This window comes from Ammodytes marinus (assembly GCF_949987685.1).
Source record: "Ammodytes marinus genome assembly, chromosome: 2".
NCBI classification, from domain to species: Eukaryota; Metazoa; Chordata; class Actinopteri; order Uranoscopiformes; family Ammodytidae; genus Ammodytes; species Ammodytes marinus.
Genome location: NC_137231.1, coordinates 2,288,913 through 2,316,581, shown reverse-complemented (window position 1 = coordinate 2,316,581; position 27,669 = coordinate 2,288,913). Strand labels below are relative to the sequence as shown.

Here is a 27,669-nt window from a genome sequence, read left to right as displayed (position 1 = left end):
GGCAACAGCAAAATGAACTCAGAAGTCTACAGAAACATTTTGTCTGCCAATTTAAAGAAAGATGCAACCAAACTGATTGGAAGATCCTTCATTGTGCAGCAATATAATGACCCATATCACACTGCAAAAACAACAAAGGAGTTAATCAGGGGCAAGCAATGGAAGGTTTCAGACTGGCCAAGTCTATCTACAGAGTTAAACCCTATGGAGAATGCATTTTACCTGCTAAAGAGGAGACTGAAGGGAGTAACCCCCCAAAACAAACAGCAACTGAAAGAGGCTGCAGTGAAAGCCTGGAAAAGCATCACAAAAGAAGAATGCAAAAGTTTGGTGATGTCAATGGGTCACAGGCTTGAAGCAGTTATTGCAAGCAAAGGATTTGCAACAAAATATTAAGTCTTATTTACTTTAATTTATTTTAAGTGTATCTGTTCCAATACCCACCTAAAAATGTGGTGTTCCTTTACAAATAATGCTATCTTCTCAGTTGTGTATCAGGGGCCGTATTCACAAAACATTTTATCTTAGCGCTAAGAGTACTCCTAAGGAGCACTAAAAGTTCTTAGTAAGGAGTAATTTCTTAAAACCTATTCACAAAGCTGATAAGATCAACTTTTACTAAGGAATGGGAGGAACTCCTAAGCTGAGAATAGAGGGCGGTGTTGACCCTGTTGCTATGGATGATGTCATGTTCATACCTTCTATGCCCACAGTGATTGGCTGAGAGGGAATGAGAGCTAAGAGTGAGTTTATGATAGAAACACTGTGGAGATATCCATATCGTGTCGCTGTATTAAAGTGAAGAGTTTTTATATACAATTAATGACAAGTGACACTGATTTAACATGAAACCAAGATACTGCAGGGTTTCCCACACATTCGTTCACAATTAACCTACAATAGCGCTACATAGGTCTATTAATTTAAAATGTTACAATGATTTGAATCGGAAAAAATATCCTCATTGAACAGCTGCACGCCATGCACTCTCACTGTATTTCCCTCAACGGCGGACTATGCCGCAATAGTCAGACAGCGGCAAACCAGGAAATTCGCAATTTAGAAACAACAACTGGCGAAATCGTAAAGTGCATGCGGAAGGAAAAAGGCGAGACGCGCAACTATACAGTAGCGGACCTGTGGAATGGAGGAGTTGGAAGCGCCACATATGGGCCTACTCTAGTAACAAATTAAACCCAAACGTGACACCAACAGTAACTTTCAGTGCATCGTAAACCCAAAGCAACTGCAGGAAAAGGAACTTAATACATAATTTTTTATATAAATATAATAAATATAAATGTGTCTATACTTTCTAAACATAGCTTTACTAAGATCATTAAACCCTTACAGCTATTAAGGTACCTTTTGTAAAGCTCACTAGCATTAAATCTCTCCAAAATGCCATCAAATGAGTGTCTGTGATTTACTCTTAGTGACTTAGGAGTCCTCTCGAGGACTCCTAGCTTTTCATAGATTTAGGAGCTAGTTTTAGCGCTAAAATGCTTTGTGAATTACACTTATCTTAAAAAGTTAGGAGTCCTAAAATTAGGAGTGAAACGCCCCTTATTTTTGAGAGTTACTCCTAAATCAGCACGTTAGGACCTACTCTTAGCCTTAAAATGTTTTGTGAATACGGCCCCAGATCCAGATGTGAATACCTGGAAATGAAAGCTGAAATGTTGATCTATTGTCTCATATTCACATGTTGGTGTCAAACCCAAATGTTTCCAGTCTACAGCAAAAATAAAGGAATTGGCCTCACTGTTCCAATACTTTTGGAGGGGACTGTATACACTCACCGGCCACTTTAATTAGGTACAGCGGTTAATTTTCTTGTTAACACATATAACTTATCAGCCAATCACATGGCAGCAACTCAATGCATTTAGGCATGTAGACCTGGGGCCGTATTCACAAAACATTTTAAGGCTAAGAGTAGGTCCTAACGTGCTGATTTAGGAGTAACTCGCGTTTCACTCCTAATTTTAGGACTCCTAACTTTTTAAGATAAGTGTAATTCACAAAGCATTTTAGCGCTAAAACTAGCTCCTAAATCTATGAAAAGCTTCCTCGAGAGGACTCCTAAGTCACTAAGAGTAAATCACAGACAACCATTTGATGGCATTTTGGAGAGATGTAATGCTAGTGAGCTTTACAAAAGGTACCTTAATAGCTGTAAGGGTTTAATGATCTTAGTAAAGCTATATTTAGAAAGTATAGACACATTTATATTTATTATATTTATATAAGAAAAATATTTATTAAGTTCCTTTTCCTGCAGTTGCTTTGGGTTTACGATGCACTGAAAGTTACTGTTGGTGTCACATTTGGGTTTAATTTGTTACTAGAGGCCTATATGTGGCGCGTCGCACCATCTCCTCCGTTCCACAGGTCTGCTACTGTATAGTTGCGCGTCTCGCCTTTTTCCTTCCTCATGCACTTTACGATATCGCCAGCTGTTGTTTTGAATTTCCTGGTTTGTCGCTGTCTGATTATTGCTGCATAGTCCGCCGTTGAGGGAAATACAGTGAGAGTGCATGGCGTGCAGCTGTTCAATGAGGATATTTTTTCCGATTCAAATCATTGTAAAATTTAAAATTAATAGACCTATGTAGCGCTATTGTAGGTTAATTGTGAACAAATGTGTGGGAAACCCTGCAGTATCTTGGTTTCATGTTAAATCAGTGTCACTTGTCATTAATTGTATATAAAAACTCTTTACTTTAATACAGCGACACGATATGGATATCTCCCACAGTGTTTCTATCATAAATTCACTCTTAGCTCTCATTCCCTCTCAGCCAATCACTGTGGGCATAGAAGGTATGAACATGACATCATCCATAGCAACAGGGTCAACACCGCCCTCTAGTCTTAGCTTAGGAGTCCCTCCCATTCCTTAGTAAAAGTTGGTCTTATCAGCTTTGTGAATAGGTTTTAAGAAATGACTCCTTACTAAGAACTTTTAGTGCTCCTTAGTACTCTTAGCGCTAAGATAAAATGTTTTGTGAATACGGCCCCTGGACAGGACAACTTATTGAAGTTAAAACCGGCCATCAGAATGTGGAAGAAAGTGGGTTTAAGTGACTTTGAACATGGCAATGTTGATGGTGCCAGAAGGGCTGGTCTGAGTATTTCAGAAACTGCTGATTTACTGGGATTTTCACTCACAACTATCTCTAGGGTTTACAGAAAAACAGTGAGCGGCATTAGTGTATATATACCACACTGTTACTGTCTTTGAAATGCATTTAGACATTTTAAGGGGAAAACACATTGTATTTATTATTTCAACTATTGAGTTATTTGTAAAACAGCATGCTAGTGTAGGCCAAGAAGATTTATTTTCTGAATTTTCAATGCTGCTTTATTTTTATGTTTTAAATTGGGAAATACATGTTCCAAAACGACCAATAACCTCTGTATTTAAAAAGAAATCAAGCAAGTAGGCTAATAATAACCATTAATGAATCATAGGCTATCACATTACAGTAGGCCTATTGTCCACAATAATCGCACAACAGCCCCCCATCCAAAAAGGAACTTTAAAAAGTTAAATTTGCACTTTGATATACATACACATGTTAAGTGTTTCCCCTACCATTATACAGGCCTGGCGGGGCCGCCAGGCCAACGAGACCCCCCGCCAGGCCAACAACAGCCTGACTTAAAATAATAATTTAAATTTTTTTTTAAATCAATCTTTCATTAGCCCCTTTTACACAGAGATTGCGGCATATTGACGGAACAACATCACTCCAAAATGCCGGCTTTGCTTGCTTCTGTGTTATTTACACAGAACCAAGCAACGCCGGCCTGCTGGCGCATCAGTAGCTCCTTTTACACAGCGTTCCGGAATGAAAGAGGTGCTTGTAAACAGCGTCAGGTGTGACGTAAACATTTAGCGCCGCGCCGGTCAGCTGCTTTACAACAACAACACTGGCCGGTGAATTGAGAGCAGAAGTGCTGGAGCTTGCAGTAAGAGGGCTGTATTTTACTGTCCCCACGATGTGCCAGTTGATCTCGCTACGCGCTGAGTCCAACATCACTGGGACAGTTAACCAAACTGACTAAATCAATCCGCTTCACCTCTGTGTCTGTGTGTGTGTGTGTGTTTGTGTGACAGGTTGGTTGTGAGCGAGTCTCTTTGTGAGGGCAGAGATCTGCCAATCAGACATAAACATACACACAGTGGCCCTCATTTATCAAACTTGCGTGGAAACTGGTGCAGATTCTGGCGCAAATACCTCCCTACGCCAGGTATCGCGTGGGATTTATCAAGCAGGCGTATCTCGCCAATCTCAGCGTACGCCAGGCCATTATTGATAAATGCGGCGGATGAAAACGAGCGTATCACGCCCCTATATTTTCTCAGTTTAGAGGCCTCGCCCAGAGGTTTTACGACATGGATATGCGCAATACGGCACTTCCCTAAAGTAGAAATTGACAGAATAACAGCGAAAGTAGAAAAAAAAAGAGTTTCATTTCGGAGCATTAGCCTACAAGCAGCATCAAAGAACGACAGAAGGCAGCAGTTAGGAAGGAAATAACTGCTGCGGTCAACAGCGTTGGTGTTGACTCAAAATCGCCACTAAAAAAAGCGTGTTGCTGTTCTGAAATGCAACCAACTGGGGGTGCGGGGCTGCGGGCATAATATAAGTGGTGGAGGAGAAAAAGACGCACCAACTGTCCGATAATGGTCCCCATAATACACGTCTGCAGAGATTTGAATGATTAGAATGTATTGGCCCTTTTGTATTCAAAAGGGTTTTAAAAACAAAAAATAACACATTTAGCGTTTTACTGTATGACAGCATGCGCTTGGCACGAGTGGTCAGCCCGGCCGTCAGCTGCACAAGCCGACCCGGCAGCGATCAGCTGTGAGAGCGCCCACCGTCCTGCTCCACCAGCAGATAGGAACAACGTGCCGGTTAACGGTGGAAATAAATCGCTCGCTTTAGCATTAATGACACATTAAAAGAGGAACTAACATCTACAAAGTGCGTCAAATAAATAAAATGTTAAGCTGAATGTTGTGCCGTGTATTTTTTTGTATCATAAAGAGCAGTGTATGTCTACTACATATTTAATACTTAGGCTAACATTTTGAATGAATGCAGCCCCCGTGCCTCAGTGTCCCTCCAGCTGCTCCAAGACGGAGACAACTGCCCTTACACAGTCCCATGCAGCGCTCCTAAGTGGCCGGTGTGCGCACTATTGAATCAGCTCTCCTACTCAATTGCACACCATAAGCTGCTCATTTTTAAGTGATTAATATCTTTATTTCGGTCTGAGCAAACACTGCATTTGTATTATCTTCTAATAATTGTCCAACAAAGTCATCGGCTACCCGGCACAGCCTGCACTGCGAGTCCAAGCTGTTTTCAAATTTGCGTACACGAGCTGAGAGCTGGCGTGGGATTTGAGCGTACCCTACGCTCACGTCCATATTGATAAATGCCGAGATTTGCGTGGAAATGTACGTACACCCATTTTTCTGGTCTACGCAAGATTGATAAATGAGGGCCAGTGTGTGAAGTCATGTTACTGTAGGCAGAAATAAAGTGTGGATATACGCTCAGACTTAGGATAATAATAGCGGCGGCGATCCGGTCGCCGCCTAGCTTATTACATGGCACTTTGAGAATCCTATGTAAATCACAGAATTCTACAGGTCTGTTATTTCCAGCAAGACAGACCGCTGTCAAGGGTATAATGACCGTTGCTAAGGATCTACGTCATAGTTTTAGGACTCAGTAACAGGGACGTTGAATAGGAAAAAGTGCTGAGCAAAACTTAGAAAGTTAAAATCGCTATGTCGCCGTGGCAACACAACCAATCTGTATCAACAGCAGAGACAGCGCAGAAAAAAACGGCATGCGCTCGTTTCAGTAAGTTTACAGAAGTGCCACACTGCTACTGCCTTTGACATTCTCAGAAAAGTTAATTTATTTTCAAGGGACATATTAATTTATTATTTAAACTGTTAGGTTATCTTGAAAACAGAAGGCTATTGTAGGCCTACAAGCTTAATTTTTTTGTATTTTCAATGCTACTTTATTTTTATGTTTTAAATTGAGAAAAAGGCTAGATGAAATATAATGGTCGGAATAGGGAATTTGCCTTATGTAGCATACATGTTGATAGGCTAATCATGATGTGTAGCCTATGTTAATTAGTTTATTTTCAACAAGGCTATTTGCCTAAAAAATATATATATATATATGTTTCAGTAGGCTAGCTTCAAGGTTAGGTGATTCAGATTATTCCAGAAATGAGTACTAGACAGGACCTGTCTATATTAGATCTTAGTGTTTATTCTTTTTTATTGAAATCCATGTGTTTTTCTTCAATAGCTTACATGGCTTGTGTCTCCAAATTATTACAGGGAATGGTTATAGGCAGGACATATGACAGTTGTTTACAGAGCACAACATTAATCAGATTTCGCCTCTCAAAGTGCACCAGATTGATGTATTTAACTTTAAAAGGATAAAGTTTTCTTCCCCCAGACCCTACTAGAGGGTCCATTCTCACCCAGCAGGATCTAAAAATCCTGTGGGAAACACCACATGTACAAACGTACGGCTGTCAAAAGAAGCTCATCCCAAATGGGGTTCGTTTTGGTCAATTCCTTCTAGAAATTTGGTACGCACGCGGCGCGCATACTCTTCATCAGCTCTTACCACCGGGCCTAAAAAAAATTGTATGGTCCATTATTAGTATTTGGTGTGTCTGCATGGTATTGCACCAAAACAGTAGTATCTTTCTTTAATTGTGTGTTGTACTGTCTGCATGTATTCAAATAAACAGTTGTTTATTTCTTTACTGCGCATTGGCATCTTTGAGCAAAATGCCCCCAAAATTTTCGCCGCACCTCCTTGACTAAGACATCTTCTGGGAGAAACACTGAATAGGACCTTACTGAGAGCTCTGGAGTGGTCTGGGTTTCTGATGCCCTTCATCCTCAGCCTCTGGAGGAGCAGTGGTGATGTCAGCTGTCTCACCAGGTACACAGACATAGAATACGTCTGGAAAACAAGATGAGCAGACAACCTTAACAGAGAACTTGCTGTTACTGTCCCCTAGCATAGTGAGAACAGAAACAACAGTCAGTGGTTGACACTAACGCTTGCCCGGGGCAAGTGAAAATAATGTTCGGGCAAGTTGATATTGCTTTTTGGTTGCCCGACCGGGCAAGTGGATTTTAGATGAGTTGTCAGTAGTCTAACCTATTTATTCATGTGTTTTAGAGTCCGCAAAACAATTTTTTCCCCGCTAACTCACACAAAATAGATCGGATATATTTACTATTGAGCAGCTGCACGCGGCAGCCAGCAGCATCATGCTCTCACACTCTCTCACACTCACACACACACACACACACACACACACACACACACACACACACACACACACACACACACACACCAGCCTGTGTGCGCGCAGTTTCGCTGTCTACGTTCCGAAAGCCGGCTCTAGGCTACGGACCTGGTTCTGCTATATTCAAACCCCAGAAATCAATAACGTTTGAGCTTATCGATACCGCTATGGAGTCCAGTAGGTCACATGATGTAATTTTAAATATCGAGTAGAGTCGGGTCATCTTCAACTAATTAGGCCTACTTTGGCGAATTATTCCATCACTGGTCTGCATCATAGACTGTAAAAGTGTTGTACCTTCGACTGTCTTGAAGAAACTCCTTCAACCCGCTTCAACTCTGTCTCCAAAAAAATAAAAAATAAATCTGTCCTCTGAGCCGCTGCCGCTGCAGACCATGCTGCAGACGGGCTCGGCACCGTCTCATCATTCATTCAAAGCAGCGGTGATCAACAAACGCAAACGAGAGACTGTGTAGCAAGTCCCGCAGTTAAAAAATTTGATCGTTTTTAAATCCTTATTAAAATCTGCAGGATAAGAACTAGTTGGCTTTAAAAACGGTTCAAATGTGATGTGTTTAGGTCGGCTCAGTAAAATGATTATTAGGCACAGGTCTTATATGAATTGTTGTTGGTTAAATGTGGTCAGGATGAGACTAGTAAGCTGTGTTTGCATTTAAGAGATACGGTTCGCTAAAATGTATAATTTAATTAGCCTATATATATATATATATCATTGTTTAACAGTTTTTATGGGCAAGTGAACACGACATTCGGGCAAGTAAAACATTACCTGTACTTGCCCTATGGGCAAGTGCTTTTGAAACCTTAGTGTCAACCCATGCAACAGCAAACACAAAAAGGGCTATTTCCATCACTTTTATGTTTATCTTACTTTTCCTATCTCAGGTGCCCAGGTGACAGAGATCTGATTGGGCACCGCAGAGGAGAGTCGGACGAGGGACGTGATGTTGAGAGGTCGCCCTGGCCTCTTCTGCTCCACCCCATTCTTTGGTGGAGGTGCATAACCCTACAGGAATAAAATGCATCTTTAGCATCCTCATAGCAGAATACTTTGGAATGGTTTGGAAAACGAAGCACTTACTGGCAAAGGAAAGAGTTTCCCGTTGACCTTTATACAAAGGCTGTTTGGATAATTATCCTCTTGAGGGCAACTTGTCTCTGACAAACAAAACCTGAAAACACAATGAAACATAGAAGAATCTGAATATAATAGTCCAGGTGGTTTGAGCATGGTGCAGCAGGTAGGTAGCTGCAGGACGCTAAAGGTGTGCTACAGAGACCTCAGAGTTTACATAGTAGAAGGACATCTGATGCCCCTTTGACACCGACGCAAAATCGGAGCTAGTTCGGAGCTAGAGCGCAGTTAAGAGACAGTTTTTTGGTTGTACACCGCCAGAGAGCCCACTCCAGGCTGGAAAAATGGTGTAAGCCCAGGTGGGCTAGAAAAAGTGAACCACCTACGTCAAGGGCCGGGGGAGGGATTATCCTGACCAACCACACCAACTCAAACCTCATGCCCGCCATATTTAAAAACACCTCTACTACGAGAGGTAAACACAACATAATCACCGAACGTAGCAATCAAATTGACCGGCGAAAATACGCTGTATGGGTCCTGTTTGTTCAACAAAGTTAACTGGCAACAGATGATACAGTTCAATGTTTTTTTTTAAAGCCATGTGAACTCCTTCAGCCATTCCTCAAGGAACTTGCCCAATTATATCGCTATGGCGGAAAGTCAGCAAATATCGCCACTAAGTCGGCAATATGTTAAAGACGTGACGACAGTGAGACACTGCGATGAAAGTAGGTGACGTGTATGCGCAGTTGATCTTGGCTTTCCCTTCTCGCTCTCCTCTCTGTCTGTCTGTCTCTCTTTCTCACACAGAAAGCACTAATAATAATAATGATTATTATTATTAAATGTCGGCGAATTGGTTGCGTGTGTGCCTCTAGTTGTAAAAAAAAAAGTACTCCCACTGTCTCGCAAAATGCCAGCATTTGGTCGCAGTCTGGAGCCCTGTACATCCCCCTATACAAATGGAGAAAAGTTTTTTTGTTTTTGTTTTATTGAAACAAGGACTACTTGAGGAATCGATTACTCACGCCCATCGTTGATAAATATTTCTGATAGGCAGACTTTATACCACCATAGAAAAAGAATTCCTCTCAAGTGAAATTAGTTATTATCATGTTCAGCAAAAAATGGATGGATGGATATTGTAGCACATGTTCCATTTACCGTATTCGTAGTGTTTTCAGTATATGCAATATCATTTTTAAAAGTGGTTTACTTTGTGCCATTTTGCTGACTTTTCTGAGGTCAATAATTCTTTGTTTAAAAAGTAATTCTCACCTCAGTTGAATTTGCACCATATAGTCCCTTCTGCCACCCGGTAAGAAGTCCCTGTAAACAAACAAGGTTAAACAAAGGTTATCATTTACATCAAAGGCACGCACACACACACACACACACAGGTGTTTCTCAGTAAGTGTGGAGAAGTGCACTACACACACACCTACCTGGATATGCATACTTCTCGAACTTGCTGTGGTGTCAAGGCAAAGATAAAATATTTTTCTTGGTGGTACCTCTGTGCAGTACTCGCTCCTGAAAACAACAGTGATGACACACTTTAGTTTCTGTCTCAATAGTTTCCACTACAGTAATACAAAACTTGTCCATAAATTCCCATCCAGGAAATACTCAGAAGAAAATTCGGCTTAAAATGCACTAAAACAATGGTCTTTACTTTATCCAGATTGGCAATACATGTCGTCTTATTTGGTGTACTGTATTTTTTCGTAATGATCATGGCCAACATCCACATCCACAGCCTTCCAAAATAGCGCAGGGTTAGAGTAGCAGTTGGAGATTAATTCAAGGTGGTACTCAGATTTAGCTTTCCTAACCATGGTTGTGCATCTATTTCTGAGTTGTCTGAAAACAGTCCAATTATTTCCAGAGCGTCTGGCTAGAGACCAGGCTTTATTTCTCTCTGCAAATAAATCGGACAGTTCATTTGTGAACCAGGAGTGTAGTTTATTTTTTACCCTGTACTTGTTAAGTGGTGCATGATTGTTTAGAATGGAGGAGAAAGTGACAGAACCACTTGCCCAATCGGGCAGGTGAAAAAAAAACCTTAGCATGGAGCCCTGACTGGTCCTTTGCATTTTCAAAAGTTTCATCGTACAGATGCAAAAAAAACTTTCTTCATGCACATGGCTTCGGAAAAAGGGGCCGAATCACTGTAGTACGCATGCCAAGCCACTGCCAGTAGTTGGCGGCGACACTTGTATCCTAGTAGATGGCTCCGGTGCAATTTGGCAATTAAAAAATCAGTTCACCGTAACCAAAAATGAATGACACTAATGTTCATGAAGCTTTTGGTGTGAGTTTAGGGTTACAAGTATTGCAAATGACAAGCTTTCTGTCCTCTTATTTCACCGCGTAGAGCTAGTAAAAATAAATGCTGCTAGTCACTGGAGCGCTGCTGGGCTGTGAAGTGTCAGCGCAACCTTCCCGTTTCAAAATAAAAGTCAACCCACATTTGGCCAGTGAAATGTTTTAATGTGAAGACGCAGCAGGAAATGCTGTTTGAACAGTAACTTAACTGCTATGCACTATATATAGTGTTTTAATGTACAAGCCCATGTCCCGGGCATTACCGGTGGAGACACAAGTTTATTAGTCGCTAGAAAAACCGGCAGAGCACATATCTTTCACCTGTCAAAATGCAGGGTGGTCTCAATAACCTACTACTCTCTTAGACAACATTTACCTGCATTTGGCGAGTGTTATATTTGAGCCCTGCACGAGATTCTTTGCTGATCACAGTGATGGTTCAGTGGAGACACCGTGCATGTTGTCTTATAACTTTATAACTCACATGTGGCTATTTGACAGCAAATGTAATAGACTATGCATGTGCAGAGTGGAGCTGTGATGTCATCGTTATCACAGTGAACAGCATTGATATTCACATGGTGAAAAAATGCCTTTGTGTTTGTGTCGAAATCGTTACCGTATAAACATGGCCTAAGTGATCCAGTATCATTTAAACTAAAAAGAGAAAAGAACACAGACCTAGACTTGAAGGTTTGATTAGGACATCAAGCACATCATAGAAGGGCAGGGGCTTCATCTGCACATCAGGGTGGACGGGGGGGATGAGAGGGGCCGGCTGCTGGAGGTCCATGCTGCTTCCAGGGTTGGTTCACAAGTCAACAGGCTGAAGGCTGCGTTACAGAACTGGCTCCTGTTAACAGAGATAGCAGTGTTCACTACAGGTCCCTTCTCTCAGCAGAGGACAACAGGGTGTCTCTTATGATCATAGACTAGGGGCCGGTTTCCCGATAACGTCCTCTCTTAGCGAGCTACGAAGACTCCTACGTTATGACTTACCAAAGTTGTTTACCTCTGTAGTCATGGTTCCCGAACGGTCTCTTAGGGCGCACTCACACTAGTGCCGTTTGCCTGTTCCGTGCTCAGCACGATTCAGCACGATTCCCCCCCCTCCCCACTCCCCCCGCAGGCCCGTGCTCACACTGCTCGTGGCCTGGGCACACTTGCACCTTGCCTACGTCACCGTGCGCGTTTAGGATTTGGAGCTTAGTCTACTTGTAGGCTATACGACTGTTTGTGAATATTTTCATCCGGCCAAATTTGCATCAAATATTCCACTTCCACATTAGAGCAACGAGAATCCTTAAGCTATTGTTTTTTTTTAAATGTAGCCTTGACGTAATAGGTCACGGTGGACAGTCTCATATTTGTGCAGCACGCTGTTTATTATTAATATAACGGCCCGTCATCAGACCATATGTATCCAGATGGTTTTGTACACATTGATCGCTCCATCAAATCCAAGTCAGAACTTTTTGTATGGGCAGAGATCGTTTTTTTAAGTGTCTTTATAAAGTTTCTTGTTAAACCTTAGTGTAGGCTACTGTTTCCTTATCACCGGGCCGCGGTGTGTTGTTTTGGGTGCGTCTCCACCGCCATGCGTAAATGCAGTTATGACAGCTGACGGGAGGAAAAAGAAAAAAAATCATCTGACGAACGTGAGTAAACACGAAAACCTTTTTGCTGTGCTTTCTGAGCCGACCTAATTAGCTCTCTCCCTCTTTTATTAGCCCACACCTAGGCTTACACACACGTTAATTCTCACACATTATAGCTACAAGTCCAAGTGGTGGGCAATTCTGGTGCCGACTAGTAAGGCAGCGGACGTTAACTGACAATGCATCCTTAATAAATTCACGTCAGGAACGCCGCCTGTGCGCTTGCTTGTGCGCGTGTCATCTCAGTAGCATCTGTACTTTGGCCACGGCACACCTCTCCCAGGTGTGCCGTGGCCAAGGGGCTGTTCCGTGCTGGAATACAGTTGGTGTGGTCACACTAGCCAAACGTTCTAGACTTTAGTATGCTAATGAGCTTTGGCACGGGGCCGCGGCACTAGTGCGAGTGGCCCCTTAGGAGAAACACTCCTTACGTCGTTCGTACACTGCTGAAATCGATTGCTCAGAGTTCGATTTTCCATTTCCTGCTCATTTCATGCGCAGCTGCATGACAGCACTAGGCTATATTATAAAACGTATTGCAGTCTTTGCGGATAAAAGATTGCTAGAAATCCTTCTAGGCCGAAACATTTATTTAACACTAGAAGCGCCAGCGTTCTCTTTATATGCTGCTTAATCAAATTTACCCGTGCATTTCTAGTTTAATATAAAGTCATAGGGCTGGGCGATATGGACCAAATCTTACCTATATCACGATATAGGTAATTTTATATCACGATATGGATATATATCACGGTATAGTATTTTTCCTTTAAATTCAATGGATTACAATAACCGTACTGAACTTTAATCACATTAGATTATTTTCATCTTTTGCTTGGAACTTAAATTTGCATACATACAAAAGAAAAACTGGTGCAAAATACCACACCAGTCTGGCTTTAGTCAGTCAGTGCAAAATAAAAATGACAGCATCAACCAAATAGCCTACATTTTCCAATTGATAGTAGCCTATATCAAAATAATGAAAGACTTGAATTTTCCTGCAGTATTTGCTCATCTTCATTTAAAAAAGCTGTCAAAATTAACTAATGAGCAAATGTCTGGTAATACTTTAACTCCAGCTCCAACAAAAATGATATTTTCAAGTTTGACATGTTTTAAAGTTACATAAAAGCAGCCTTGCTGCTGGCTGTCTCCAACATTAACCGCACGGGGGTGAAGCCCCGAGTAGGCTAAAGATGTCATTATTAGCCAGCTAGCTCACGAGAGCTAACCCATGTAGTTTGCGGCTTAAAACAAGCCAACTCTGCATCACGGCAACAGCACGCTGAAGCAGCAAGCAAGTTTCCTTTGCTCAATGACATTTTTGACCGTTAATACCAGCTGCTCTGCCACCGTGACACGGAGTTGGTTTGTTATAGGCCATAAGGTGAACCAGGAAAAAGTGCCTAGAAAGTGATTTTCGTTCCCACGTCTGGGCACTACTCTTTTTTTGCATTTTTGCATAGAAAATGCCATTGTGGACATTAGGTTAAAAGTTCTCCGCAAAATATCCTGCAGTATTTTTTTAAGAGCCATAAATGTATAAAAATAGGAATTACAAAAAAACGAAAATCTTATGCAGCTGTTTTTTCTTGTAAATGTATTTACATTCATTCTGGAAACAAAATCTCTCTCACAAATTGACATTAATACATATACCTAACATTTGAGAGAAGTATTTTAACATTAGTATACTTTAATTTGAATTTAAACCATGAAATATACAAGAAAAAAAAAAACGCTTCAAAATAAGTGAATAGCAACCTGTACAATTGAACATACACATGGTACATTTTGCTAAACAATGATGTTTTATGCATTAAAAATTTCAGTAGATACTGTGTTATAAGAGGAAGTAAAAAAATAAATAAAATAAAGAACACTTTGGCCCAAAATGGCTGACATCAATCAAAATATCGAATAATGCAAAAAAATTGATAATACAACAAAAACTGCATTACAGTTCACAATGTGTACACAATATGGTATAAAACAATATTTACATGAACAAAACAATGTGTTGATGTCACAGCAGGTCTTGAGTTTTTTTTTTGTATTTTTTTTATTACTATTTACTAACTTTGCATATTGTTAAAGCCATATCTCAAGAATGCTTTGATACATTTTCCTCAAATTTGGCACAAACTCACACTTTGATTAGAGGATGAACTGAGTATACAGTATTTTGAAGGTCAAGCGCACTGTAACCTCATGTTTTGTTTATAATTTTAGTATTTAACTTAACCTTTGGTGCATCCCTTAAAAAACTCACACTCTAAAGGCCTTTGCACACCGGGCGCGACGCAAATAAACGCAACGTAAAAGAGAATGTTTTGAAATGTGAATTTTGAGGCGTCCCACTTTAGAAGCGACGTCCCAGAAAAATCGAACTCAGTTCTAAAAAATTAAAAAGGCAAATTCGCAATGCGAAATGACGGCGCTGGTGTGGAAGCTTGTATTGACTCTGTATACGTTCGTTAATTAACGGATTAATCGCACGAATAAAACGCGCCCGGTGTGCAAAGGCCTTAAGGCCGTTTGCGGTACCTTGAGAAATGATGTGTAAATAAGAATACCATGAATTTATTATTCCCCCAATTTGTTTTTCTAACTTTCTTTCTCATCTTAATTTAAGATGAAATGCTGTCTAGGTTCATCATAATAGCAAAGAGTAGTGTATATGTGTATTTCGACAAATATGTCTGTGTGCCTGTGTCTGTATCCAATAACAGACAGTGAAATTCACAGAGAAATACAGCTCAATGTAAATCTGTGAAAACAGCATGTTTTGATCCCATGGTTAATAGAGGATAAGTTCATGATTGTTGTAATATTACACATTCAACCTGCTCTTATAACTTGAAATGTCATCTGTTTATGTTTTTTAAGATGTTTCATGAATTGTGTCCTTGCCTATGGCCTTTACAACTAATAACAATAGAAAATGTATCACAGTTCCCTCGTTTCCACCAGGGGTATCGCCTATAAGGATGAAATTCACGCATCATCTGTAAAAAAGTAAAAATGTATAATTTCAAGGTAGAAGAACAGGATGAAAGTCTAATATTACCACATTCATGTATTTAACCTCAATTGACCATGGGATCAAAACGTGACGTGCTGTTTTTATGGATTTACATTGAGCAGTTTTACTCTATGTGAATTTCAGCTTATTTGTTTGGATCATAGATAGTATATAAATTTGGTTACACACACGGACACACACATAAACTTGTTGCGAAAAACACATATATACTAGGGCTGTCAAGCGATTAAAAAAATGAATCTAATTAATTACAGGCTCTGTGATTAATTAATCGCATACCTATATCACACTTTTATGCCTGTTTAGAAACAGCTGTATAGAGAGAGGGAAACCGCTTGTGGCCTGCAGTGGCCTAAGTAGCGGAGGAGTGCAATATTAAATCTCAGCATGTAATTAAAACCAATGGCGTGTGTTCCATTTAAGGGCGCACTCACACTAAGCCATCTGTTCCGTGCCCGAGCACATTTGGCTAGTGTGAGCACGCCATCCGTACTCCAGCACGGAACACTTCCTTTGCCACGGCACGCTTGGGAGAGGTGGGCCTGGGCACGGTACAGATGCTAATGAGATGACACGCGCAAAAGCAAGCGCCCAGGCGGCGTTCCTGACGTGAATTTATTAAGGATGCATAGTCGGTTAAACTTCCGCTGCCTTACTGCACCAGAATTGCCCATCACTTGGACTTGAATATAGCGTGTGAGAATTAAGCAATCGTGCTGGAGAACGGGAGAACTTTGCCTAATGTGAGTGTGCCCTAAATCCCCCGGTCCTCCCCCGCCCACTCTCCCTCCGCGCTCTAAGTGCCCTCTGTGCGACGTATGCTGTTACGTCAAACCAAGGGCTGAGGAGAAGTGGAACTACTTTTGAAACGTAGCGAATGTCCCAACAAAAACCAGTTCACATGTCAGTCAGATGTTGCGCTTGCCGGGGCAGTGAAACACCAGCTAGGGAAAGTCCAGGGTCAACCTTCTCTTCAATTTATCCTGCCAGCAGCCTGCAACATAAGAACACAGGGAAAGATGAGCACAAGGGTGTAAATAAAAACATATTCATACTGAAAATGAATTTAGTTTAAATATACTATCAAAGCCTTTTTTTATGCATTTCAATTATTTATTATATTATATTTTGATATTTTCCTGCATAAACGTTTTTTACATCGATACCAAAGAAGCTTGCTCAATTACCTGTAGTTTGAAGCATCACACACTGTATGTGGCATGAATCTAGAATATTAATTGTATAATGTATATAATGTAAAATGTATAAAATTGATAATGCAATTGCAATATAATAACTCACAGGTCCCAGTAACTGTACAGTAGACTTTGTCAGGAACCTGGTGTACTGTCTGTGACAGGACTAGTGGTACTGCACCCCCATGGCCACAGAGTTTATTTGTCTTGAATATGCAAGAGCATGCTGCTATATTGTTTTATCCTGGCAGCGTTCATCTACTGGTCTAAAAATAAAAGATAATTAAATGGTTTGTATGTTGTGTAAGTGCTGTGTGTGTGTGTGTGTGTGTGTGTGTGTGTGTGTGTGTGTGTGTGTGTGTGGTTACCTGCTGAAAACGACAGATGGTCCTTTTGGTGTTTGCCTCCCACAGATGATCTTGTCCCTTTTCTTAAAAATGATACACAAGGCAGGGAGCTCAGGTCCAGCAGAAACTATCGGCAGGCCCACCTTGGATCGAAGTTTTTTTTTTAGGAGTTGTAGAGCCTGACACACTGTTGTCCGATGGCACAGCCTCGCCCCGTGTGCATCTTGAACTCCAGTCAACCAAATGGCTCGTTTCTCGGCAAAATACACAAGCCTTTTGTCAATGAAACGGCGGTAGCAAGACGGGTGAAACGTCTTCGGGAACATTTTCATATCCAATATCTATACAGCGGTTGAATGTCTCTGCTACATTTTGACTCTTGCAATGCGAGCAAAGCCACCGTTTTACACAGTTTCTGAAAGTATCCCACCTTGGGAGAGTAAAATCGTTTACCTCTTTACTTCTTACAGCCGTGAGATACATATAGCATATTTTATGATCCGTTTTTCGCACTTTTTAAGATGTTTTTCAGCATATTCCTCGTCTTCGCTATGGTCGTTTGTTGTTGTTGACATCGCCATCTTGGATTTATGCGGCTGCCTGATTGGTCGAATGTGAAGCACGTGACAAAAACGTCACCATTTGGAACGAAATATTGTTCCGCTAAGCAAGAAATAGTCCCGACTTTAAACACTAATTTAAAAAATACTGCAGGATTTCAAGTGGAGAACTTTTTTTTTGTCATTCAAAACCAATATATCTTTTTAAAGAACCAAAATTTATTTAGTGCCCAGACATGGGAACGAGATGAAACGAAAAACGGGTTCACCTTATGGCCTATTAACTGTAGTGATGGCGCACCAGAGCTAGACAGCTAGAGCAACAGATGAGGCTTCTACTGTGGAGGGTAGAGAAGCTGTATTACAGCCCAGAACTCTGCTGCAGAGCCCCCGTGTGGCGCGGCGGTGTAACTGCAGTGTAACTGTAGGGACTCGGAGGGACAGCTGCCTCCCGCTCTATCTATGCTCCCGCCACATGAACTTTTTTTCTCCGCGGTATAAACGGTATGGCCAAATCTCTCCCGGTAGACACTTTTATATCGTCCACGATATGCTATCGTCATATTGCCCAGCCCTATAAAGTCATACATTAGTTTGTTTAATCATCATCTGTGTTTTGGACCTCTTGTTTTATAATCTAAGTATCTTTAAGAACACTAATCACGTTTCGTGGTGGGTCAGTAAGGAAACTAGCCTGGAAATCCAGACCCTGATATCTTGAACGATAGAGGGTCTGGCCACGATCAATAGTAATTTCCAACTCAAGGGGCGGCTCCTACTCGTGCATTTCAAATGCCACTACACGCAGTTGGATAGCACTACAACCAATCAGAGCAATGCACAAGGCGACGTAAGCCCCTTTCGTTTAGCAAACAGCTGTTAAACTGTTAAATTAAACGTTTGCCGTTGTCGGTCGGCAAAATAGAACATTCCACTTACTTGCTAATGAAAGATTTGAGTGCCGTCTTCCAAATCGTTAAGGGTCGAGGCCAAAGCAGTCTCAAACTCACACAACATATCCGCAGCCATCTTTGATGTTTACTATCACGGCTTCGACGTCGCACACACGTCACTGTCGTCATCCGGTTACGTCCTCCCCAGAGCACCATATAAAGGGCTCTGGCGCGCCCATATTAGATAGAACCAATTGAAACCACCAGCCAGATTTCTGGCTTTCTTGATAAAGCTTCAACGGAGCGTGTCCAGAACAACACGCGCAGGAAATTTAATTTGCCAGCGCCTAGTGGCAGGTCTGGGAATGCCAGGCTATAAGGAAACTGAAAGTAGATATAATATTGCCAATAGCCTATATCAACAAAAACAGATGGCCAAAACAGCGTCCAAATGAGCTAAAATCCAACATACAATAAACAGTAACATGGCACACTTATTTTAAGGTAAGCTTTAATTGATTATTAATACATTTTTTCACATGTTTACATGTTTTGAGGCGGAGGATCGGACGCACGCTGCCCGGCTGCTGTCAGCACATGTAGCTCGACTCGACTCAACTCAACTCGACTCAGTTCAACTTGGTTTGGTAACAGCACGGGTCGTTTTCCACTGCAAATAGTACCTCCTGAACGTGGGCGGGGTCGTCATACAAAGGGGCTGAAAGCCGACTCTGGAGCAAAGTAGCAAAGCAGAAATTACGAGCAGTTGTTGCACTTTTAACTGAACCAACCGCCAAAAACACGGATGAAAATTTTTGAGAAATACCCCCCTTGTATCTGTTTGCTAAAAGAAGTAGAATAATATTGCTACGGGCCCATTAAAAGGGAGGGTTGGTATCCCGATGTGTGACTCTGCCACTCAGTCAGCTGTAGGGATGCATCACGTACATCCCAACGCACGTAATCACTGGCATCATAAAGTTGACTGTTTAGTGCTTGTTTCAGGATACGTGTTGTCAAATGCAAGCCGTGTCTCAGTCGGAATAATTTATTGAGGTAATCAGTTCAGTCCGAGGCTTGTAATGTAATCGTTCGCTATAATTTCTGTCCCAGCTGGCTACTATAGGCTAGCTGCTAGCTGCCCTACATGTCTCCTCTCGTATGTTTAAAGTAACTTCCCCAACAACCAACACAACTGGGTGAGCTTAGCGAATATATGCATGGAAAAAAAAATCAGATCTGTGATGCAAATCAAATGAAAGAGAGCCAGAGAAGGCTGCACGCGGCGTAAATACACTCAAAAGTCCAGGGGCCTGTTGCATAAAACCAAGATAAGGGATTAACCTAGGATATTTTGGTTATCCTGGCTTGAGTTAACCTCGATCCGGTTGCATAAAAGCGGAGGGACATAAGTTACTAGGCTAAACGTAAAGGATAAACTTATTCTGTTGCCTGATTGGCTCAGTCAGCTGTCACTCCGATCTGAAATCAAGGTGTTTAACAGTTATTCCATGATCTTCTGTGTACTGCTTTATTTTCATTAGCCTGTTTTAAGGTAGGCTACCACATAAAAGACTGGATTGTCATTTATATTTAACTTAATCAGGGCTGTACGCTTATTTTTTTAGGTGGTAGCACTGGTGCTAGCAAGCAAAAAAATTCAGTAGCACAAAAATAAATTTGGTAGCACACAAAGTAGGCTATGATCGAAAACTTGCATAACCTTAACCCTTGCATTTCGCTCTAATTACCTTTGAGCATGTCATCTTGGTCTCATTTGAGATTCTCAATTAATATTATATCCTAGTGTGTGCAGTAATAATTATAGAAAAATTAATAGGGGTGCACTGATTGCAATTTAGACAAAATAATCTAACCTGCCAATTGAAATTTTTTGCTGATTCAGAATTATTTCTCCCCGTAAAAATATAAAAATAATATCTATATCTATATATTTTTTGTATATACATATAATTATTATATTTATAATAATAATTTTTTGAAAATGTCCTTCTGTTAAATTAAAACCAAACTTTAAAACATTAAACATAGCCTATTAAATAAATAAGTATACATATTGGTACAATTTAGGATAAATTAAATAGGTTGTTGTGAATGTGTTGGGAGTAGCTTTTCAGTGGCTTATTTAAAACTGTTTGTTTATTGTTGACTGCTCTTTGCAGCTGAATGAGTTGCCTTTCAAGCTAGAGCACTACAGTGCTGTAAAGCACTAATTTCCTGTTCTTACCGGCTTCAAAATAAAAGTCAACTCACGTTTGGCTAGTAATAGGCTTTTAATGTGAAGGCGCACAGGAGATGTTCTGTTTGCACACGCGCTAACTTAACTGCGGTAATGTGCCGTCTCCTTCCGGTTATTACCGTTGGTGAAGTTTTACGGTAGAATCGCTACACGAGCACAGACAGCCTCTCCTCATTAGCACTAGTGCGAGTGGACTTGTATTCATCATCGCACGTGATCAATTTCGGTAGCAAATGCGATCAAAACTGTAGCACTGTACAGCCCTGAACTTAATTATAATTAGATTAAGATGAAATGATAATTCGTGTTGTTGGGTGTGAGGGTGGGATGTGGGTGGGGTATGTTCGGGAAAAAAAGGGGAAAAAATTTGTACTCATTGTGCTACAATTCCGTTGTTACTGACATTTAATAAAAAAACCTTTGGAAAAAAAAAAAAAAAAAGATGATGAAATGATAAAAAGTATAATAATTTATGTGATAGTCTGTTCATAATTCGGGCTATATTTATACAATTGATTATCGATGGCAGATGACGTTGCAAATGTGGGTCAAATAAATTCACTTTGTACTTATAACTATATCGAGGTGCATCTGAAACAATTAAAAATCAATTAAAATTTAATTTTTTTTAATTCAAAAAGTGAAACTTAAATATAGATTCATTACACATTAAGTGAAATTAATCTAGAAATAAACATACTTTTCAGAAGGTCAACATTTCTGTATTATAAATAATTTTTCGGATTGGCTGTATGCAATATTCAAATATTTTGAAATACTGGATTTTTTATTCCATGATCAATCAATCATCCAAAAAAAAAGGCCTGACATATTTCCCTTTGAGTAATGGACTTTCCATGATATTCTATTTTTTTAAATGCACCAGCACACTGTCAACTATTTTATCATAAAACAATGCAGGGACATCAAGATCAGTCGGCAGAGAATACATCTGCTGTATGAAATTAACTACCCCCTGGTTTTAAAAACTACAAGGCATTGTGGGAAAATTGGACAGAGAGGAACTGGCTCTGTTTCGGTTTTCCGGTCAACTGACACTTATGACACATTTTAATGTATGATGCAACATCTCTCTTTAGAGGAGACCAAAAAAAGAATACAAAATGCGATCATGTTTTACGGACACCCATATGTCCACACTAGTCATGTGACACTTGCAAAAGCAAACTACGAAATTTGGAACGCACAAAAATCTGGAAAATAGGATCTCCAACAAAATCAGGACCATGTGGCACCCATGTGCATCTTCAAAGCAAGATATTGACTTTTCATGTATCGCTAATGAAAGCCTTCCTATATCGCGCAGCTTTTGTCTGATGTAGTCGTGTTTATTTTGATTTCTTCCGTATTCTACAAACAGTCCAGGAGAGGTCCTGGGCTATGTGTGTCCCAGTGAATTTGAAGGACACCCGCTGAACACAGTCCCCGTTGATGCTCAGTTGGGCTGGTTCCCCCTTGTGTTCCCTGAAGTCTATGATCATCTCCTTGGTGTTGCTAGTGTTGAGCAGCAGGTTGTGTTCCGATCACCAACGTGCAAGCCTTTGTGTGCTCCAGGGCATCTTGCTCAGAAGTCAGTTCCCGATTTTCCATAAAAGCTTTGCTTCAATATCCCAAATTGTAAGTAGGGATGCACCGAAATGAAAATTATTGGCCGAAACCGAAAAGAAAGAGGCTTTTGCAGTTTTGTTTGTTATTTAGTCAATTATTTCAACATTGCATACATGAACTCCCACATGTTTCTCCTCAAACACAGGTTGAGTTGCTTTAAAAAAACTGCACCACAGCTGCCACCGTAATGTTCAGACTTCAGAATTTGCATTATAGCCCTGATTATAACAATGAGAGGCTTTAAAAGATGTCCATGCTATGTGATTGTAACATTTTCGTCTGTAGACTGAAACTAACGGGGGGAGGCGGCTCACTGGACATAGTATATTTAGTTGCGCTGTCAGTTTGCCGACATGGCTCTGTGTATTCAGGCTTGAGAAATGCAATCAGATCGTAGGAGCCTTTTCCCCCAACAGCGCTAACGGACAGGATATCTCCGGTTATCATTTTAGCTGTCAAACTAAAAAAAAATTGCGCGGCAGCCCTCACCGGCGAGGTGTCACTGTGAATGACACCATTACCAACTGTCAGAGTTTCACCGGGTGAATCGCTGCTTCGCTCGCGCAAGGCTTTTGTGTTTCTAAGGTGATAAAACATCAGTCTTGGACTAGAGTTTTAACTTTATGCTGCATAAAGCGTTGCACTGTCTGCGCCGTGTTTCATCCAGTTTGAAAAAATGCTCCCACACTGGACTCTGACAGTTTCATGCATGCACCAAACTGCTCCTGCTGCGCACTCACAAACAGACGTGGACTCGCATACACGGTTACGTCTCTCTTTACTGCCATTTCCTGGTTTACAAGCGCGCAGCTCTTTTAAAAACATATTTCCTTAGTGTCATTTAGTTCGCAAATTTTCGGTAATGTTATTCGGCTTTTTAACTGTTTCGGGCCGAAACCGAAAATGACTTATTTTGCCATTTCCGGCCAAACTTTTTCGGTGGCCGAATATTCGGTGCATCCCTATCTAGAATAAACATACTTTTCAGAAGGTCAACATTTCTGTATTATAAATAATTTTTCGGATTGGCTGTATGCAATATTCAAATATTTTGAAATACTGGATTTTTTATTCCATGATCAATCAATCATCCAAAAAAAAAGGCCTGACATATTTCCCTTTGAGTAATGGACTTTCCATGATATTCTATTTTTTTAAATGCACCAGCACACTGTCAACTATTTTATCATAAAACAATGCAGGGACATCAAGATCAGTCAGCAGAGAATACATCTGCTGTATGAAATTAACTACCCCCTGGTTTTAAAAACTACAAGGCATTGTGGGAAAATGGGCCGTCTTTTCCATCTTTCCATCATTAAATCTGTGTTCGATCTCTGGGTCTACCTCTGAAAGCTGTGGGCTGGCACTTAACAGAATTACTTACACCTGGCTTGACAAAGCGGCCCCTTTTCCTCCTGGATTGGCGTATACAACTGACTAATCCAAAGTGCCCAGGCTAGACTTTGTCACGACTGGCTTTATCAATCATCCTGGATATTTTCATTCCATTTTTATGCAATAGGCCCTCGGAGAGTTGGGGAGAATAAACAACAGAATGAAGCCGTTAGTCTCTGGCCAATCAGAAGCGTCGGCAGACGGCAGGCCACTGATTGACCAGAGACTACCGTCTGACCAATCAGCGGCCGGCCGTCTGCCGACGTCACCTTTTAGCATCGGCTCAGCTCGCTTGGAACCTAGAGCGAGGCGATACCAAAAAAAGCAGCCGCTGCAAGTACCATGTTTTCGCGGTGGAAACGCCAAAAATGCGAGCTGATATGAGCTGATACCATGCAGTGGAAAAGCGACGACTGAGATTATTTTGAGAGTAGATTTGTTGCTCGAATTTTTTGAACATGTTCAAAATGAATGCGACACAAGAGCAAGGCTCTGCGACTCACGCCAGGAAATTGTGAACCCTCGCAAACTTTTAGAAACAGTTTGGAAACTCTCTGGCGAAAGCAGCTCGCACATTGTCGCCAACAGTCTCAGCCCACCTTACCACTTTTACAGTCTAATCACACACTATATGCAAAAAACGGTTTAGGAGTAAAATGAATGGCTGAAAGGATACGTTTTTCTCATAGACCAGGTTCCCTTGGTTTTCTGTCCATACACGGATCAAACCAGTGTCTACCACTGTGCTATTCATACACAGAAAGGAGAGGATGATGATGGCATCCGGCTAATACAGCTGCATTGAGGTGTTGGCAGCACAATGACTACAACTCATGGAATCAACAGTTTATCTTTGTCAACATGAAGAAGAAGCATCCTAATCTAAGTTGCCAGTAGATAAAATAGCCTACCCCTTGGCTAATGAGAACGTTAAACTGAACATCCCAAAGACATCGTTCAAGTGTGTAGAAAGAAGTGTGTATTTAAACATAAGAAGAAGAAATAATCTATCTTGGAGGAGAGAAGCTAGGGAAGGGTCGCACTGAGCAGTCTACTTTAGTACATTTAGAACCGGTGTTCGTAGACTTAGACACCTCTTTTACCACCGTCTCAAACACCGAAATACATTGGAAGCTACGTAGGCCTACTGCAGAAATTGTGTTCATGGCCAAAACACAGAATGTGTTGGTCATCATAAGAAATAATAAGCGTCACAACCATGGACGTTGGAAGTAAGGGTGCGGGGGGTGCGGCTGCACCCCCTCTCCGCCCCCCTACACTTTGCCCTGTGCTCCCGCGATTGCTCTGTAAACAATCTCATAGCCTAAGTCCTCTTTCCCATCTCCTGCTCCCTCACATCAACTTGACAGAGCATAACACTATAATATATATAGTTTATAGGCTATACAGTATACTATATAGGCTAGATTACATATGCCTGTCGCATTTCTTCACCGTGCCCAGGACGAGATTACGGTTGTGCCCCGTGCGCACTTCAGTAGAGTCAGAGTGCTGAAGGGCGCGCACTAATGAGCATTAGGTTATAGGTTATCATTAAAAATCCAGTCTGCTAAGCGCCCTACCACAGGGGGAGAGAGAAAGAAAGAGAGAGAGACGCGCTGACAGGATGCAACGTTCACCTGCGCACCTGCTCCTCCAAGGTGTGTGCCGGTATCGTGCCAAGTTACCGCTGATAAGAATTGTGTCCCCGCCGGCCGGTGAGCGCGCATGCATCAAGTAAAGGCGAACATATTACACTTCATAAGGTCGTAAAAAAGTCGGGTCGTCTTATATTCGGGGTCTAGTATTCGGCGTCCAGTAATGGACTGCCCGTTACCAGAGCGGTCATTCAGCTTCAGGGCCTGTGTCCAAGTTGTGTTTATTTAATTTTTTCGGGTGGAACCAACACTGACTGTGCTCTCAGAAGCGGCCAGGGCATGCGTGTGTGCAATGGGAGAGAGAACGCTTTGTGTGGAGAGAAAACAAGAGGCACGGGAAATCGCCAAAGCCAATGCAAAGCCTCGAGTCATTATGTTGCGAGTCAACGTATCAGAGGCAGGAATCGGCTGTGCGATGGACTTTTACTGTGGCTTGCACTGCTGAGGAGAGATTGCCAACTGCGCTGTCCTTTTACGCACCGCCAGGGCCGCCGTAATGTTTAGATATAATTTGCTTCAACGCCCTTATGATAATAAGAATGAGAGGCTTCATTAAAACGCTGTCTATGCGGTCGTTGTGATTTTAACTTTGTCGGCTGTAAACTGAAACTAACGGAGATCGCGGAAGCCTTCCCCTCGACAGCGTGACGTGCACTGCCCCGGTTATCATTCACCGATCTCAAGAATACAAATGTATGCTGAAAAGGAACAAATTGGTGAATAAAAATTCACCAGAATGCAGGAAATTAAGCATTTAATGCTCAAACAATTCTGGGGGACAACCCCAAGACCCCCACTTATAAATTGTAACAACCCAATGTTTAATCAAAACATACGTCCTTCAAATTCAGGATTAAAAGAAAAAGGCTATAAGGATACTTTGGAAAACTCTTAAATGTTATTTGCTTTTATAGTTTGTTTTAATAGCTTAATTCTAATCAAATTATTTTAGATAAAAATTGGCTATTTTATCATGGTTATACTGTAGATTGCTAATTTTACCAGTAGTATAGTACTGCTTTGTCTGATAGCGCTGCACCTCGGCCAATTTACAGCACCCCCCCTAAGAAAGTAGTTCCAACGTCCCTGGTCACAACAATCTAATCCACTTTTTGTTTGGTTAAAGTTGATCACATTAAAAACTGGTGTTCAGGCACAACAATACAACATAAACAGAACATGTGTGATCCGTTACAAAACGTAGGCCTATGCTAATATTTGTGAAACGTCAACATTAGTTACATAAGATTAAGATATTTCAGACAGTAGGTTACAGCCTTAACGTAACTTTAGCTCACTCTTCGTTGCAAAATCTACATGATATCGATGTCTTACAAAAATGTTACTTAACAGCTTTAAACACCACCCTTAGAAAAATGCATTCGTCACTAGACGCCATTATAACAAGTATATATTTCAGTGTGGTTTCAGCTAGTTGAAGCGAGCAAACAAGGGACCTATTGACGACTGGCTCGAGATAAACCATTAGCATTAAAGCTAACGACCGAAACAAACGATCAGATCTAAAGACGCACATTCCTTCCTAGCAGTGCCCTATAACCTCACATCGACACCCAGGGGCATCTCATATCGACCACTTTATCGGTTACAAACTATCGTTACATGTTGCATTATTGACATAAGTAAGACATAATGGTTGTTGTTCTTTTCGCCTACCCGAAAGACATCATTCTCCGCCATCTTGTTGTTCCGGTCATCCCGCCCGGCGCGCGTGACAGCCGTGACTACTTCCAGGTGACGCCTCAGTTGGGCAGTGGCATTGCATGTGCCTGTTCATGGTTCATATCTATCGTGGACCTATAAAGAAAGATATGGCTATGGAGGCTATTGATAATAGGTCCATGAGTGGAGGTCCAGCACGACGAGACTCTACTAGGACCACAAAGCAATGTAACTTGTGGGCTACCAGTATTTATATTAAATAACAGGTGTGTTTATCAATTACACATTTTTTTATTGAACAGAAATCAATTGTTAAAACAATTAAAACAAATGATTTGCCATTTTATTTTTTCACTTTTTTTTTACTTTTTTATTATTGTTCTCAAGGTGCACTCACAATCATTAGGCTACATCACATATTAAAGATACATTGCAGGTGCTCACTCCACTCCGTCTCCCCCCACCCTCTCAGAGACCACACATTGAACCCCCAAAGACAGGAGACACACAGAAATCACTGATCGA

General features: G+C 41.2%; 1 protein-coding gene across 1 annotated transcript in view; it reads right to left on the bottom strand.

The window, feature by feature from the left end:
• The window catches only part of pias2 (protein inhibitor of activated STAT, 2), a 38,297-nt gene extending 11,122 nt beyond the window's left edge, over nucleotides 1–27,175 (bottom strand). Inside the window, exons 1-7 of the mRNA XM_080045352.1 lie at nucleotides 27,139–27,175; nucleotides 11,495–11,666; nucleotides 9,931–10,018; nucleotides 9,764–9,814; nucleotides 8,489–8,579; nucleotides 8,279–8,413; nucleotides 6,929–7,034 (exon numbers count right to left, since the gene is read on the bottom strand). Coding sequence (XP_079901478.1) covers nucleotides 6,929–7,034; nucleotides 8,279–8,413; nucleotides 8,489–8,579; nucleotides 9,764–9,814; nucleotides 9,931–10,018; nucleotides 11,495–11,606 — 583 coding nt within the window. The 5' untranslated portion in view covers nucleotides 11,607–11,666; nucleotides 27,139–27,175. The remainder of the gene's footprint in view (nucleotides 1–6,928; nucleotides 7,035–8,278; nucleotides 8,414–8,488; nucleotides 8,580–9,763; nucleotides 9,815–9,930; nucleotides 10,019–11,494; nucleotides 11,667–27,138) is intronic.
• Nucleotides 27,176–27,669: the final 494 nt, after the last annotated feature.